The sequence below is a fragment of the Colobus angolensis genome, unplaced genomic scaffold (assembly GCF_000951035.1).
Source record: "Colobus angolensis palliatus isolate OR3802 unplaced genomic scaffold, Cang.pa_1.0 Scaffold32, whole genome shotgun sequence".
In the NCBI taxonomy this organism is placed as follows: Eukaryota; Metazoa; Chordata; class Mammalia; order Primates; family Cercopithecidae; genus Colobus; species Colobus angolensis.
The window spans coordinates 9,719,290-9,732,964 of NW_012116488.1; the positions used below are offsets into that span (position 1 = coordinate 9,719,290).

A 13,675-nucleotide genomic window follows, 5' to 3' on the forward strand; every position below is an offset into this window, starting at 1 on the left:
ATAAGTAATCTAGAAATGATTTAGAGTATATGAGAGGATATGTGTGGCATATATGCAAATACTATCCCATTGTATATAAGGGACTTGAACATCAAGGTGTTTGATATCCATAAGGACCCTGGAAGCAGTTCCCTTCAGAAACCAAGGGATAGCTGTATAATTATAATTTCATTCTCACACTGTTCCCTGTATCTGCTTGTCAATATTCTGTTTACTTGGAAGCGTTAGTTTCAAGGATTCTCACAACATTTAACAATGTAGGTGGCATTTTAACAGTTTCTGAAGACTGAGCAGCGGAGAGTTTAAGTGACTGGTCCACAGTTGCATCTCATAGATGAACCTGGAGTTCACGCCAGGATTGCTAGCACTTCTTCACCAGACAGTCAAAATAATTCCTTAGGCTTTCTCTTTTTATTTCTTGGTAATGACTGTCCGGTTTAATCTTTTTGTTTGTTTGTTTGTTTTTGTTTTTGTTTTTGTTTTTTTTGAGACGGAGTCTCCCTCTGTCTCCCTGGCTGGAGTGCAGTGGGGCGATCTCGGCTCACTACAAGCTCCGCCTCCCGGGTTCCCGCCATTCTCCTGCCTCAGCCTCTCGAGTAGCTGGGACTACAGGCGCCCGCAACCGCACCCAGCTAATTTTTTGTATTTTTAGTAGAGACGGGGTTTCACCGTGGTCTCGATCTCCTGACCTTGTGATCCGCCTGCCTCGGCCTCCCAAAGTGCTGGGATTACTGGCTTGAGCCACCGCGCCCGGCCCATAATCTTGAGGGTTGCTTTTATTAACTTGTTCTTTGAATGAATTGAGAATATATGTAAGAATAAATTTTTTTGTAAGTGTACATTATTTCATAAACTGAGAAGAGTTTTCTATTACATTTTATTTTTGTATTCTTTTTTATTTTTATTTTCCCACAAAATATACAGACATAACTAAGAAAAGCTTTTTGTGAGAAATGCAAATATAATAATATATGAACGATTAACATCTGTTTAATTGTTATATTAAGAAAAGATAGAGCTAAAAGACTTTCTCTTTTATTTAGTTCTTAAGATATTTACATGATTAATTTTGTGGTTTTGTTTTTATTCTCCAATTGAACAAATTAATGTATATCTAATTTCACCTATTAGTAATTGTAAATGTAAATAACTCCCCTCCTTCCTTTATCTTCAGAGAATTTAGATTCACGTCAGAAGTTCCCATTCGACTTGATTATCATGGCAAACATGTATCAATGGATCAGGTTGGGAAACTACAAATATACTCTACAAAATTATCTTATGTTTCTCTAATGAACTCGTTTTTATTTTTAACTTTACTTTGTCATAGTTTATATATATGTTTGAAATGAAGTGCAAGGTTTTTAAATTTAATTGTTTTTAATGTAAATACTCAGGTCCCATGAGTAAAACTTGGTATAAATTGGGTCATATGTATTGTAAAATATATATTTTTGCTGTAAATATTTTAAGTGTTTTAGTATCAATAATGACTACTGCTTTGACTTTCAAAATAACAATGATTTTAGATGTTGAGTCTCTTAATTTACAGGTTAATTTGGCCTTTTTTAATTTTGAAGGGTACGCTAGCTGGGATTTTGATTGGTCTGGCTCAGTTAAACTGCTCTGAACTAAAGCTCAAGAGGCTTTCCTATCGACATGGGTAAGTGAATTTACTATATGAAGCTTTAAGTGAACTTACCAAAGTTAGTTTCCAACAAATTTAAAAACTGAGTTTTCTTAGCAAGCATACACAATTTTATAGTATTTTAGAGAGCTCATTTTTAGAGGACTCTTACAGATTTAGGCACTGATTTCTATTCTGAGGGATTAGAAGTAGTTTGAAAAGAGTAATATTTGGAAAAAACAGTTATAGTTTAGGATATTTTAAATAATTTTCTAAGGTTGTAAATTAGCTTATTCAGTGAAAAGATTGGAAGTTCACAAGGTAGTAGTGGTTTTTAGTAGCAATTATTGGCAATTTAGAAACTTTGGGTTAATCCTATGCCAAAGCCTGAGATGTTCAAGAAATAAGAACAGTGGGGCTATTACCTGAGTCTTGTAGAAATTATTAACATTAGAATTGGATTTTATATATGTGTGTGTGTGTATGTATGTATATGTATATTTAGAGAAATTCAGGTTGTGAGTTAAATGCATGATTTATATTTCTTTTTGTTTTGAAAAATGTTTTGCTATTTTTGAAGCATCTGTAATATTTGTCCTTATAATTTGTAGATTTTAAGTAAAAACCCTCAAACCTATGTCTATAAATGTATTTCTCCTTTTGACATACTAATAATCATTTGCTCTAGTTTACTAGGTGTTGACAAATTATTCTCATATGCAATCACTGAGTGGCTTAATGACATTAAGAAGAACCAGCTGCCTGGAATCCTGGGAGGTGTTGGACCTATGCATTCACTAGTACAATTAGGTGAGTTTTCTTTTTTTTTAATCAAAAGATAAGTTATTTTTTCAGATCAGTAATTCTTACCCTTTGAGAATTTATGTGAGGACCATCAGTCTAGAAAACTCACATATGTACTCGTACACACAAAACTTTACCTCCAGTTTTAGGAGTTAAAAACGCCAGGCTTAGAATGATTGAAAGGTCTGAACTCTGGCACTGATGTTGATTTTGTGTTGACTGTTCTAGTACAAGGCCTAAAGGACTTGGTCTGGCTCCCAATAGAGCAGTACCGGAAGGACGGCCGCATTGTCAGAGGGTTTCAGAGAGGCGCTGCTTCCTTTGGTACCTCGACAGCAATGGCTGCTCTAGAACTCACAAACAGAATGGTTCAAACCATACAGGTATCTTTTCTTAGACTGCCTTAGTCTATCCAAAAAGAGCCATTGTGAAATGGTTGGGTCTTTTTGTTTTTAAAACAGTACTGCGAAAATATACAAAATGTTGTGAGTAGATACTTTATTTGTAATGATTTAATGTCATGCTTGTTTTATTGCTTAAATGTTTAGTGTTAAATAATTAGAATAAAGCAGTGGAATACAGTGTCAGATTTGTTTGCATGTTTCAGGTAAATTGTAAACATTAAGTTAGCAGAGGATTTATTTCACCATATTTGTATGAAAGGATCATAGCTAAGTTTGAAGAAGGTGTTGTAGATTAAACAGAAGTATTGAAGGTCCTTCTGGTAAGTATTAAGCTCCATAGACTGATGTGGAAATGTTGAGTGTTCTCAGTGAACAGAGGAGGGGCTAAAAATTTACCTCAATCCAGGTGTTAGTTCTTAATTTATACTTTCATGTTCTTGTTATAAAAGTCATCAATTCTTGCGGTAAAGAATTCGGATACACAGAAGTGTCTTCATTAGGGCTTATGAGTTCCTCTCCTCTTCCTCACTCCCTGTAGGAAGTGCTCTGCTGGTCCCTAACTCTTCAGACTTTCTTCTAATTCATTTCTTCCTTTTGACAAAATGATCCAGGCAGCTGCAGAGACTGCTTATGATATGGTGTCTCCTGGTACCCTTTCTGTCGAGCCCAAGAAGACCAAAAGGTTTCCTCATCACCGGTTAGCCCACCAGCCAGTAGACCTGAGAGAAGGTGTGGCCAAGGCCTACAGTGTTGTGAAAGAGGTAATTGAATACTTGGGTGGACACATCAGAACCCGTCTTTGTGCCTTCCCAACTTTCACGTAAAGAGCATTTAATGGCTTAAATTTATTCTGTAGAAATCCCTGGGAGCGGAATGGCAACTGCTGCTAATAACATGTGCCCATATCTGTGTGAGGTGATGGAAAAGGGCCAGTCTGGGACCAGTAGGCTTGCAGGAAGACTGGTGATTGTGTGGGTGGACGGATTCTCTCTCTTCACCTGCAGAAGCACTCAGGGAGTGATAGAAACAAATGCCATGTGTTCGCTGTCTAGGTTTAACACATTTATGCTCTGCCCTGCTTACTTCAGATGTGCTTAAGAACTAGAGCTTTTCAGATGAATCTCCCACCCTGATCCTATTGTCATGGCTTCACTATGCTGAACATGGAACATATGTTTTTATATAGTTTTATTATATAAGTATGTATTCATAAGCAAAACATACTAGTGTTTATATTTTAAAAGTTTCCATAAATGGTGTTACGTGTCTCATTCTGCAACTTATTTCTTTCAAGACAGATCCATGTTAATCTTAATCCATGTAGGTCTAATTTCAACAGTTTTATGGTATTTCACTATATGAATATATCATAATTTATTTATTTTCCTATTGGGGGACATTCAGTTTCCATTTTTTCCCCTAAAACACCACTATGGGGAGTGCTCGTTTAACCGTCTTTTTGTTCATATGTACAATAAATTATTTAGGGTGCAACTGGGGAGTAACTGTTGGAATCTTGAGATTTATTAAGCATTGCTGAATTGTTCTCTGACACAGCTGTGCCAGCGAACTCTTTTTTTTTTTCTGGGTGTTGTCAGGGTCATTCCTTGGCATACTTTCTTTGACATTCTTTTTAATATGACATAAGGGAGTTTGAGGTCATTTGACTTATGATTTGTGTTTTAGGATTTCATGAAAGATATTTTTCTCAGTCATATTCTAACAACAGTCAGACGTGCCTAGGGCGGTCTTTTACTTGAGAAAAGTAGCCTCTGTGGTCCCAAACGGCAGGAAGTCCACGAAGTAGGGCCCCAAGAAATGTATTAGTGGATAAATAAAGGTAAGACCAATGGTCAGCTTGGAAAAAAAGATTTACTGGGGAGAATAAAGAGATAATTATCAGTCAGACTTGCTCCTATAGATGTCAGAATTGGGCCAGCTATCAATAGGTTAAAATTAGATCTGTGAAACAGACATTGGGGTTAGTAAGGGCAGTGGGCAGTAAGATGTAATAGCAGTTTGATATTTAGCAACTTGTGAAATGGTTGCCTAATTGAATCTATATTAATTTTAAAATAAATGTGTGCTTACTTTGTGCCAAATGTATGATAATCGCCATTAGAGATAGGCGATATTTCTAATTTACAGATGAGGAAATGGGTTCCACCAGACAGTGGCCTCCCCCAAGTACCACAGTGAGAAGGGAGCGGAGCCAGGATTGGAACTGGGTATTTGGGTTTAAAGTGTAGTTCTCTTTCTCTAAGCTGTCACTAGGAAGAATGAGGGAAGGGAGGGTGAGATTATAAGTGTGGATTGAGATGGCAGGATCTGCTTGTTTGGACTTACTCTGGATTCTCTGTTAAAGTTAAAAAAAAAGTTCTTAAGTGGCGATTGGTATTTCTTTTCCATTTTAGATGTCATAAGTCAAAGATGAAGAGAAAATGCCATTTGTGTGTCATAGATAGGCTCATCTTTTAGATCAGACGTCGGCAGACTAGGCTGCAGGGCAGACCTGGCCATGCCTCTTTTGTATGGGCCTTTGAGCTAGTAATAATGGTGTTTATAATTTTAAAGGATTGTAAAACAAAACAAAAAAACAAAAAATAAGTAACAGAGACCATGGCCCACAAATACCTTCTATGTGGACCTTACAGAAAAAGTATGTCAACTCCTACTTCCATCGTTTTATTTGGTGGTAGTCAGGCACTTATGAGGGTGGTAGCAGGAATTATTTATTGAACACTTACTGTCTTCCAAACTATCAAGCTCTTGAGATGAATTATTCTAACAATCACTATAGGAGGAAGGCAACATTTTAATTTCCTGTTTAAATGACTGGTCACACAGCTAACTAATAGGGCGGAGATTGGAATTTACTTCTGTTGTCTGCAAACGTAGTGGTGGTCAGCCTCGTACTGTACTCATCTACTCCTGTTTATCTCGGGTGGCATAGGGAGGAGAGCTGGTGGAGAGGGGAGGGAGATGGTGCAGTGAAATGTATAATTTGCAAACATTTTTTTTTGTTGTGCTCATGGTTTCTCATTGGCTATTCTCTAGATAGGTTTTAAGGTAGTACTTATTATTTCTTTGAGTTTTTCTGGACTTTTTTTTTTCTTTGAGACGGAGTCTCGCTCTGTCACCCAGGCTGGAGTGCAGTGGCGTGATCTTGGCTCTCTGCAAGCTCTGCCTTCTGAGTTCACACCATTCTCCTGCCTCTGCCTCCCAAGTAGCTGGGACTGCAGGCACCCACCACCACACCCAGCTAGTTTTGTGTATTTTTAGTAGAGACACGGTTTCAACGTGTGTTAGCCAGGATGGCCTCGATCTCCTGACCTCGTGATCACCTGCCTCAGCCTCCCAAATTGCTGGGATTATAGGCGTGAGCCACCACACCTGGCCTTCTAGACATCTTTTTTTTTTTTTGCTCTGTGGTATTACATGTTTTTGCCAGATGTACTGGGTAGGTAGGACACTCTTGTTAACTTGCCAAAATGATGGCTAGATTCTGGGTTAGGACAAGGTCCTTGATTTCCCTGGAGAATTCAAAGTTCCTTTATGCTGTCCCCATCACTGAAGCTGTCACAATAATATAATAATAATAATGTAATAATAATAATAATAATGATAATGGAATGTTGCTTTGAGTTCCCTAGCGATTTCTGAGTTAGATAAATGGTAAAGATTCAGAAGGCACATGAAGTTTTACCACATTGGTTTGACCTACATGTTTGTATATTCAGCTTCAAAGCTTAGCAGTCATTATTAGCATAGAGACTGAGTAAACAAAAAGAAAGCTTAGCAATCATCATTATTTTATTGTTATATGTTGTGAGAAAGATGGAAAATGCTGTTGAAGTTTTGTTGAGAATTATTAAACATATTCCTGCTTTTTGTTCTCAGAATTTGCTAATCCAATAAAATGTTTTATTTAGCTTTTTATCGTAATTGAATTTTCCATTTTTTTCTTAATACATAGCCAGTAATTTAAAACAAATTAAGTAATTTCCCAGAGCTTAATAGAATTAAGTGTTTTTATGTTGAATCAAAGGGAACTATCACCATATTTCTTTAGTAAGTGTATTCAAGAAGCTTTGTTTGCCAAGTTTAACTGGAGTGATTAATAGTACCAGCAAAGCCCGTATTTCTGTCTTCCCAATGCGAAATTTTAGTTTACCTACATTTTCCACACACTAGTGTCACAATAAAATACTAAATCTTAATTGCCTCTTTTCCTTATAGTTAGAAGTCTGTCATTAAAAATAATCCTGGGTTATCAAAAAGCATGGCAGTTTTGTTTTTTTTTTTTTTGTCTGATTACAAACATAATGTTGATTACCTGCTTTAAAAGTGTGTACTGCAGGATAGCTTGGAGAGTTTTCCGACCAGAGTTTGTTCACTGCCCTCCTCTCTCCTCCCTCCCACCTCTATGCAGGGAATCACAGACACGGCTCAGACCATTTATGAAACTGCGGCTCGAGAACACGAGAGCAGAGGGGTGACTGGTGCTGTAGGCGAGGTTCTGCGCCAGATCCCTCCGGCAGTGGTGAAACCTCTGATTGTTGCCACAGAAGCAACGTCAAACGTGCTGGGTGGCATGAGAAACCAAATTAGGCCAGATGTCCGGCAAGACGAGTCACAGAAATGGCGCCACGGGGATGACTGATGGCTCGGAACTGACAGCGTGAAGATAAGGAGAGTGGAACCAGGAGCTCAGCGTCCCGAAGGCAGCTTCAGAAGAAGCTTGTTTAATTTAATTATGCTCATCTCAGGAACAAAAGCATTTTTTAGTTAAATAATTTAATGTCAAAACAACATGCAACCAAAAACTTCTGACATTTAGGGCTAGTTGATACTTGCCTATAGAAATGTTTGGTGGCTGGTGTCAAAGTTCCTTAAAGCATTTGCTGCCAAGTTAGTGGAAGGCTCACTTTTGTTAAATGACTGTAATTCTCCTTGTTACCGACGAGAGATCATTGGAAGCCACCTTCTAAGACACTCTTTGTGTAGCTCTGTGGAGTGAGTTTTCTTAAGGTTTCAAAAGAATCACAGCTTCAAAACTTTAATTGAAAATGAGAGACAGAAGCCACAGGGGAAGCAAAGCAAATAGGATTTTTAATATAAATATCAGTGTGGAAAAATAACCTATTCTGTTGAATTTAGTGTTCATGCACTTGAGAACAACATTATTTCCATTTACTCCAAAAATCCTTCTGTGGGGGTTTGAGAAGGTGGATGTTGCAGACGTGTTCTGTTGTGTTGCACTTTATCCTGTGTGTGTGTGTGTGTGTGTGTTTCGATTAATTCAAGTTGTGTGCTGTATTTCTTGTATAATTTACGAAGTTACACAAAATACAAAGAGCAGTAAACTTGTCTGAAAGTTTTTGGCAAAGGAAAGTAACTTAAATGTAATAGCCTCCTTTAAGAGTACAGGAAAATATGCATTCTATAATGAAGTGGGGCCCACGTAATTGTTGATATTTTCAGTTTTAAGCAGCTATAGTGCAAGCTTGTTAGGAATGTGTGGAAGAGGAGATTGGAAGTGATTTTTCCTCTTTTAAAAGTAAACAAAAATTCTTCAGATATGCCCTAGTTAACTATTTCAGCATACCATTTTTACTTGGTTAACAGTGTACATTTTGATAACCTATCAGGAGTGAATAAAGTATTTTTATTTAAAGGCGGTATTGTTTTATGCTTCCATGAATATTTTGCTTTTCTTAGAGCATATTCATAGGTGCAGTACCATGATTTACCACAAGATAATTGGGAACAGTTTCTCAAAACTGATTTCACTTAGTGTCAGGTAAATCATTACCTAGGAGTAAGAGGGAAGTTGTTCTCAATTCCTGACTTTAGATTGATCCAGCAGAAAGAAAAGGTGGAACTTTGTGCACATCCACTGTTTAAAGTTGCATGACGTGACTTTCTGTTTTCTAAAGTTGGGGGAATATTGAATTTCGATTTCAGAACTGCATGTCAACTTGGGACTTGGAAAATGAAGTTAAGTCGATTTCATTCTCTAAATTTTCTAAGCAGGAAAGCAGTGTAAACCAAAAATCAAAATGTTTAGAATTTGTAAAAATGGGGTTATATAGCTTTTATTTTTAGTTTTATTTTTACTGCCAAAAAAAACTTAAAAAGACAACAGTGTAATCACCTGTTTAAGCACTGTGGGACCATCTGCTATTCGGTTCTGGGTAGAGCCTGGTCCTGGCGACACACTAACAGGAAGGCGTGCTGTGTTACCGGGAAGGCGCTTCTGGCTGTGGGGTGCGTTCTGGCGCCAGCATTCTCCATTTGCCCTTAATAAGGAAGCTTGCTATGTGTGTTAACCCGGTTATGGTTAGTCAAACTGGAAAACACTTGATCAAACTTAAAATTGTAAAATCTCTCTAACTTTTAAATATACTTTCCGTATTTATACTTAAGTTCAGTTAACTAAAGTATAGAGACAAATAATAATTCTCTTCTTTGCACCCTGAGTTGCAAACAAATTAAGTTTACAAATCTCATTTAAACATATATCTTCATAATGTAACCTCTATGATTCTTTCTTTGTTCTGCCCTCCTGCGCTTGCTGTTGATATAATCATTTTGGGAACAGAAACATTGTGTCTCAAAAAGATTCATTGTCAGTTCAGCCAAGATGTTCTTTACCTGAGATTCTGGAAAGATGTTTATCTATATCTGAACACTTCTACATTATTAAATGTCCTTAAGTTTTTTCTTTTTTACAAGTGTCTTTTCAAACTTTTGTGTTATGATGACACAGCAGAAAGAGTGTGGCTAGAATCCGTGGTTTGCCACATCTGCAGCTTACCAAACGATGACTTGTCCAGTATGCCTGATCCCTGTAAGCCTCAGCATCCCTCCTGGTAAACAGAGGGTTTTTTACGACAAAGCCCAAGGTGGGGTTTTGGATGATTAGTCCATGTGTGCGTGTGAGAATGATTGCATGTGGCGTCATGCTTTGTGCAGAACCTCAGACCACTGGGCCTTGTCCAGTGAGAGTCCTCTCTCGGGTGACATCACACACAGAGCAGCCAGGGGCCACCTTAGATCTCAGATCTCAGAGCAATACTTTTCTGAACTGCCACTGTGCCTGCGTGGTTGGGTTTGGTGTCATGCTTCTGATAAGAGTAGATCGCGCGTGTCCACCAGTGATACGTTGAGTCCTTATGGTTGCCCCCCCCATGGAGTTCCATAAGCAGTTCCATCGAGATCTGTCAGCAAGTTGCAGGACCCTACAATGTTCTGACATGTTAAGACCACCTTACATCACGAGTAGAGAGGCAGCTGAGGCCACAGCCATGTCTTCCTCTTGAATGGAGCTAACTTGGAACCCCCAATTTTTCCTTCCTGTCTGCCCGCCACTGAACATTGCCCTTTAGATAACTCAGTGTTTCTTCTAGATGTCATAGCAATAGACTTTCACTTTCATGAAGTTTGGGTACAATTTGGATTCTCAAGTACATATATTTATCAATATTTTTATAAGGCAAAATTCACTTAAAAAATCTTTCCAAGTAGCAGTGTGCCTAAGACGGCAACATACTAAAAACCAGTGTTTCCTGCTCCTGTTGTATGTCACTTTTCAAGCCGATTGAAACATTTCTGGCTTGTAGGGCATTACTTTTTAACATCTCCTTTATAAACAGTGTTCTGTAGGTTTAGTGTATAGTGTCTTTGTTCAGTTCCAAAAAATGTCCAGACAACTGTGTCTGCCCCTGCAGAGGCTGCTCGTCCAGAGGCAGCGTGTGCTGCTTCCACCGGGTCGCAGACAGCAGGGGAGCTGAATTCTAAAGCAGCGACTTAAAATGAGGAATCCACAATTACACTAAAAGATTTCAGGATTGACTAATCATTGTCTTAAGATTAACTCAGATTTTTGATGTGTAAACAGCTGTGTGACTTGGCGTCTGAGAGATCACTCTGCTTTGCTTTGCTTCAGAGTTCTTGCACCCACATCCTCAGAACCGTGGGGCATGGTGGGCTCTGACGAGCGCTCCCCTTCTGTTTTCCTTCACTACTTTTGACCTACTTAAGACTTCAGAGAGACTGTCCTTCAAGTTCTTTTCTCCATCAAGTTCTTTAAGTTCTTTGAAAGGAAGGGACTGTGCAAACACAAAGTGATATTCTTTTGTATCTGCAAATGCATCAGCTGGACATACAACTTGGTATCAAAGAGAATAAAATCAAATATAAATTTTTGAGTCTTAGGTTAAAAAGGAAAGTTATTTGTATAGTTTATAGATAATGAAGGAAAAAGATTTCTTTTTCATCGCAGGAAATCTTGTTTACTGGAAGATAGAGTCACTGTTTTCATATAAGACAAATAGTGCTTTAATGCCAACTTATTTTTATCTCAACATTTTCAGGATCATGGTAGGCACACTGCCTCCTTGAATAGACATTATATGCACAGCTGCAAGTCAGCCAATTTTTTTTATTCAGAAGTATTTTCCCTCCATTATAGTGCCTGCATATCTGAGGTACAAAAAGCATTCAACACACTACCATAATATAATAGGCTTCTTTGGGGATGAGAAATTTGAGTCTCAACAACTCAGAATTTGTAATGTCAGCGTTTTTGGTAAACGTAGGTGTTAGAGGTATATTTTGCTTTCCTACAATTGTTGGGCCCTTGATTCCAAGCGTGTGGCTTCATAGGAAGCACCAGAGTGCCATCTGCTGTATTTCAAGAGATTGTAAATGTCATCTCAGCTGGCTCAGTTACATCTCTAATGTCCCGGGTAGCAGCCCTTCCCTCTACAAAAATGTTTACTTTGCTGTTTCACTTGTATTTTGTGTATACGAAATGGCAGCTTCCGATTTCTAGTTGGATTTGTCTTGCATTGTTTGTATAACTTGCTGGTCACCCAGGGCTATTTGCTTTTTCATTGAGAAATTTGGTAGGGGTGTCTAGTTCAGCTTTTATGTTGATCCATCCTGACTTATTGTAGACATTGAATTTATCTCACCACAAGTAAAAGAACATATGTGTATTGACTGTCTTTGCTAAGTTTCCTAATTTTTCCTAATTATGGCAATTACGGATGTGAATAAGAATACTGATGCTGTGCAAATATTTTTGTGGAAATGTACCATGTTAATGTGACTATTTAAATAATATGAAAATAAGAATACTCTTGAAGAAAAAATTAAAATATTTACTCTTTGGATTTTGCTTTAAACACTCTTGTCTTTCACCAAGAAGTGTTCCCAGAACTTGTGTAAAACACGTTTTGGGGTGGGGATGTACAAATGCGTCAGACCTTGTGATTGGGAAATGATGCTCCAATGCCCCGGATGTTTCTGATAGCAGATCTCGGGTCTGTCTGCTACTGATTGCTGAGCTGTATGGAGTTTTAACAGTTCTTCCCTCCCCGCTTTGGATTTTGGTCCCTCTGTTAGTTATCCTATCCCTGCAATATGGACTTGGTGGCAAACACATCTCCTAGTTTGATCTCACAAAACTGATAACTATTTGGAGGAGTATTTTTACTTGTGAAGGAAGTATTTAAAAGACATACTTATTTTTATTTTATTTATTTTTTCAGATGGAGTTTTGCTCTTGTTGCCCAGGCTGGAGTACAATGGAGCAATCTCAGCTCACTGCAGCCTCCGCCTCCTGGGTTCAAGTGATTCTCTTGCCTCAGCCTCCTGAGTAGTTGGGATTACAGGCACCTGCTACCAAGCCCAGCTAATTTTTTGTATTTTTAGTAGAGACGAGGTTTCACCATGTTGGCCAGGCTGACCTCAGCCTGGTCTCGAACTCTTGACCTCAGCCTCCCAAAGTGCTGGAATTACAGGCATGAGCCACTGTGCCCAGCCAGACATACTTATTTTTAAAGGCAATTTACTTTAAAAGATTTTGTTGTGACAGATGTCACTAACATCCACTTTGAACAATTAGGGAAAAATGACAAGTCACACTCACACATAGCTCTTGTTGAAGAGAGGGATGGGGACAATTGTGAGGTGCTCACTGTGTGCCAAGTATCTGAGCCCCCGCTCAGAGGCAGTTTAACTAGAGTGCCTGTTTTCCAGATGAGGAGACAGGTTCAGAGAGGTCAAGAAACTTGCTCACCATCACATGGTTTGACTCCCAGACCTCATGCTCTTCCCAGGACTTCTTTTAAGAAAAGCTTGGAGCAGTTACCTAACTTAGCAAAATCTCCTCACTAATTGTGAAACCGCAGAATTTTGCGAGAAGATTGAGATTAAAGGCTCTTAGAATATTTGAGCAAGAAAATGATGTGCTTGATCTCTTCCCAGCGTCTCCAGCCCTTCTCCCCTCTTCTGGCTGTGCTTAGCCACCCTAGCGGTTCAGTTCTGCATGCCCGTGAGTAGGGGTTAGCGCCCCCTGGAAGATTTCTTTCTGTAAAGGCTGCACCGCAGGCCACAGTCAACACTGATTAAAGCAAAATCTCAGAATGGGGCTAAAGTGGGGTTTCTCCACCTCAGCACTTGACATTTGGGACCAGCCTGGGCATTGTAGGATGAAGGGGATGTTGCCACCCTCCCACCCCCCGGTGACCTCTGGCCACTGGACACCAGTAACAAACTCCCCTCCCCCAGTTGTGACAACCAAAGATGTCTCCAGACGTGGCCAAATATGCCAAATACGACAAAAATCCCGTTAGAAATCACTGCGCTAACAGCTCTCCTGGGGAAAATCACGCACAGCCTGGGGCAAGAACAAGCACTATGGCCGCCCCCACTTGGGTGCTTCCGTCTGGATCTCTGCCTGCTCCTACCGTCTCAGCCCAGAGGCTCCACTTCCAAGCAGCCTGGCCACCCTCCCTTCCTCTCTCCTTCCCACTATAGCATGCTGTCC

General features: G+C 39.0%; 1 protein-coding gene across 1 annotated transcript in view; it reads left to right on the forward strand.

Annotated features, from left to right (window-relative positions):
- ATG2B (autophagy related 2B) overlaps positions 1–12,017 on the forward strand; it is an 82,734-nt gene extending 70,717 nt beyond the window's left edge. Inside the window, exons 37-42 of the mRNA XM_011951495.1 lie at positions 1,175–1,244; positions 1,581–1,663; positions 2,316–2,437; positions 2,660–2,814; positions 3,447–3,596; positions 7,268–12,017. Coding sequence (XP_011806885.1) covers positions 1,175–1,244; positions 1,581–1,663; positions 2,316–2,437; positions 2,660–2,814; positions 3,447–3,596; positions 7,268–7,498 — 811 coding nt within the window. The 3' untranslated portion in view covers positions 7,499–12,017. The remainder of the gene's footprint in view (positions 1–1,174; positions 1,245–1,580; positions 1,664–2,315; positions 2,438–2,659; positions 2,815–3,446; positions 3,597–7,267) is intronic.
- Positions 12,018–13,675: the final 1,658 nt, after the last annotated feature.